This window comes from Sinocyclocheilus anshuiensis, unplaced genomic scaffold, assembly GCF_001515605.1.
Source record: "Sinocyclocheilus anshuiensis isolate Anshui unplaced genomic scaffold, SAMN03320099.WGS_v1.1 scaffold78, whole genome shotgun sequence".
NCBI lineage: Eukaryota > Metazoa > Chordata > Actinopteri > Cypriniformes > Cyprinidae > Sinocyclocheilus > Sinocyclocheilus anshuiensis.
Window position 1 is genome coordinate 81,359 of NW_015544250.1, and position 1,832 is coordinate 83,190.

Sequence of the window (1,832 nt, forward strand, 5' to 3'; positions counted from 1 at the left end):
CACAGTTCTGACAGTGTGTGCACACATCTACGTGTAGCCATTCTTCCACATTTGAACTGAGTGGATAGTGAAATTGCTGTAAATACAGACTGATAAGGAAGAAAGAAAAAAAATAAAACCTGCTTTAAAACCCAGCAACACAACTGCAGTTGTATAACTTTACAACAGCAACACTGCTTTAACAAAAAAGCAAAACAGCAAGACTTATTTGACATCAAAACAAACATTTTAAAAATGCTGTCTAATCGCTCTTGCTGTACTTTGATGTCACACACAGAACAGTCTGTGCAGTGCTGCTTCAAGTCCAACACCTATTGTGTTTTATTAGGAGACGCACAACAGTTCTTCTGTCGCTTTATAGGTAATATTTTCACGTACACAATTTAGCAAAGTCAGACAATATTGTGTCCAATATATACCACAATATTCATTTCTTATTATTGAATTGTTGTAAATAAATATCACATTTGGAACTAGTCAGTGTTCAAAAAATGCTGGGAAATCACTTCAAGTAGCCCTACAAGAGTGATTACTGATAAACTGTCTGAAAAAAAGTCACGTTTTAGAGAAGAAAGAAAATCACCTACTGACTTTCAAAGCTGCTAACGACTTTCTACTTCGAGGACCTTGATAGAAATGTAGCGGAGTGAAAAGTACAATATTTGTCTTTCAAATGTAGTGAAGTTAAAGTCATAAGTTTCCAGAAAAAAGAATACTCAAGTAAAGTACAGATACTCAAAAAGTGTACTTAAGTACAATACTCAAGTAAATGTACTTAGTTACTGTCCGCCTCTGGATATGAGTTGAAACTTTGATTAAAACCTGCAGCTTTTTCATTATGAGCTCAAAACTTTACTATGCTAAGCCTACATAATTATACACCAATAATACAAAAAAATAATAAGAAGAAAAAATGAATAAGAAAATTGAAAAAGGAAACAATAGAAATATTTAGCTTTTTTATTTTTTACATCAGTGCCTCTCATTCTCTCTTGCTGAATGCTTCATCCAGCCGGCCCCAAAACCACCTGCATGCAACAGCTCAAATAATTCACTAAACATAACGACATGTGAAATGCAAGAAGCATCACCGGTGTAAACAGGGCGACAACTTGCTGTCAGAGTAGAAATGCCATTTCCCATTGGAGACTGACAGTCTATGGGGTCAAGTCCACATGCTTGCGGTCTCAGCTCTCATCTGCCTCTAGATTGATGTTGTTTCCAAACTTGGCATATAATTGAACCTTCAAATCTCCAAGGACCTCCTGTATGGACGACACACGACCCTCCAGAGCTTTGATCTCATCCTGCAGAGCTTCCTGTGGATAGCAGAATACAAGTATGGAAATGTTGAGTGGCACAACCAGGGTTCAAAACAAACACTCAGCAAGCAAGAAACACAAGTACAAATTGGTTTTACTTGGAATAATATGTATATTGAATAATATGTGTTAAATAACAGGGCAGCCCAGACAGAGACTACAAAAGCTTACGTTTAAAGGGGTCATATGATGCGATTTCAAGTTTTCCTTTCTCTTTGGAGTGTTACAAGCTTTACAAGCTTAGATAAGATCCCTAAAGTTGCAGAGTAGCCTACAATGCCAGTGTTCTGACAAATAATGCTGACTCGCAGTCTGTAAGTACGCTTTCATATTTAAAGAATTAGCCACTGATGATTCAAACACAAGTTTTGAGCAGTGTAGAGTAGTGCTTGTTGTTTGTCATTTCTCGGATCACAAATGCAGATATGGTTTTATGTTTCAAGTCAAGTCAAGTTGAGCTTTATTGTCATTCTGCTGCATGTGGGGACATACAGTGGAACGAAATGTCGT

General features: G+C 36.9%; 1 protein-coding gene across 1 annotated transcript in view; it reads right to left on the reverse strand.

Moving 5' to 3' along the window:
- Positions 1-960: 960 nt before the first annotated feature.
- The window catches only part of LOC107697845 (prefoldin subunit 4-like), a 5,127-nt gene continuing 4,255 nt past the window's right edge, over positions 961-1,832 (reverse strand). Inside the window, exon 4 of the mRNA XM_016498694.1 lies at positions 961-1,319. Within this exon, the coding sequence (XP_016354180.1) occupies positions 1,188-1,319 (132 nt within the window). The 3' untranslated portion in view covers positions 961-1,187. The remainder of the gene's footprint in view (positions 1,320-1,832) is intronic.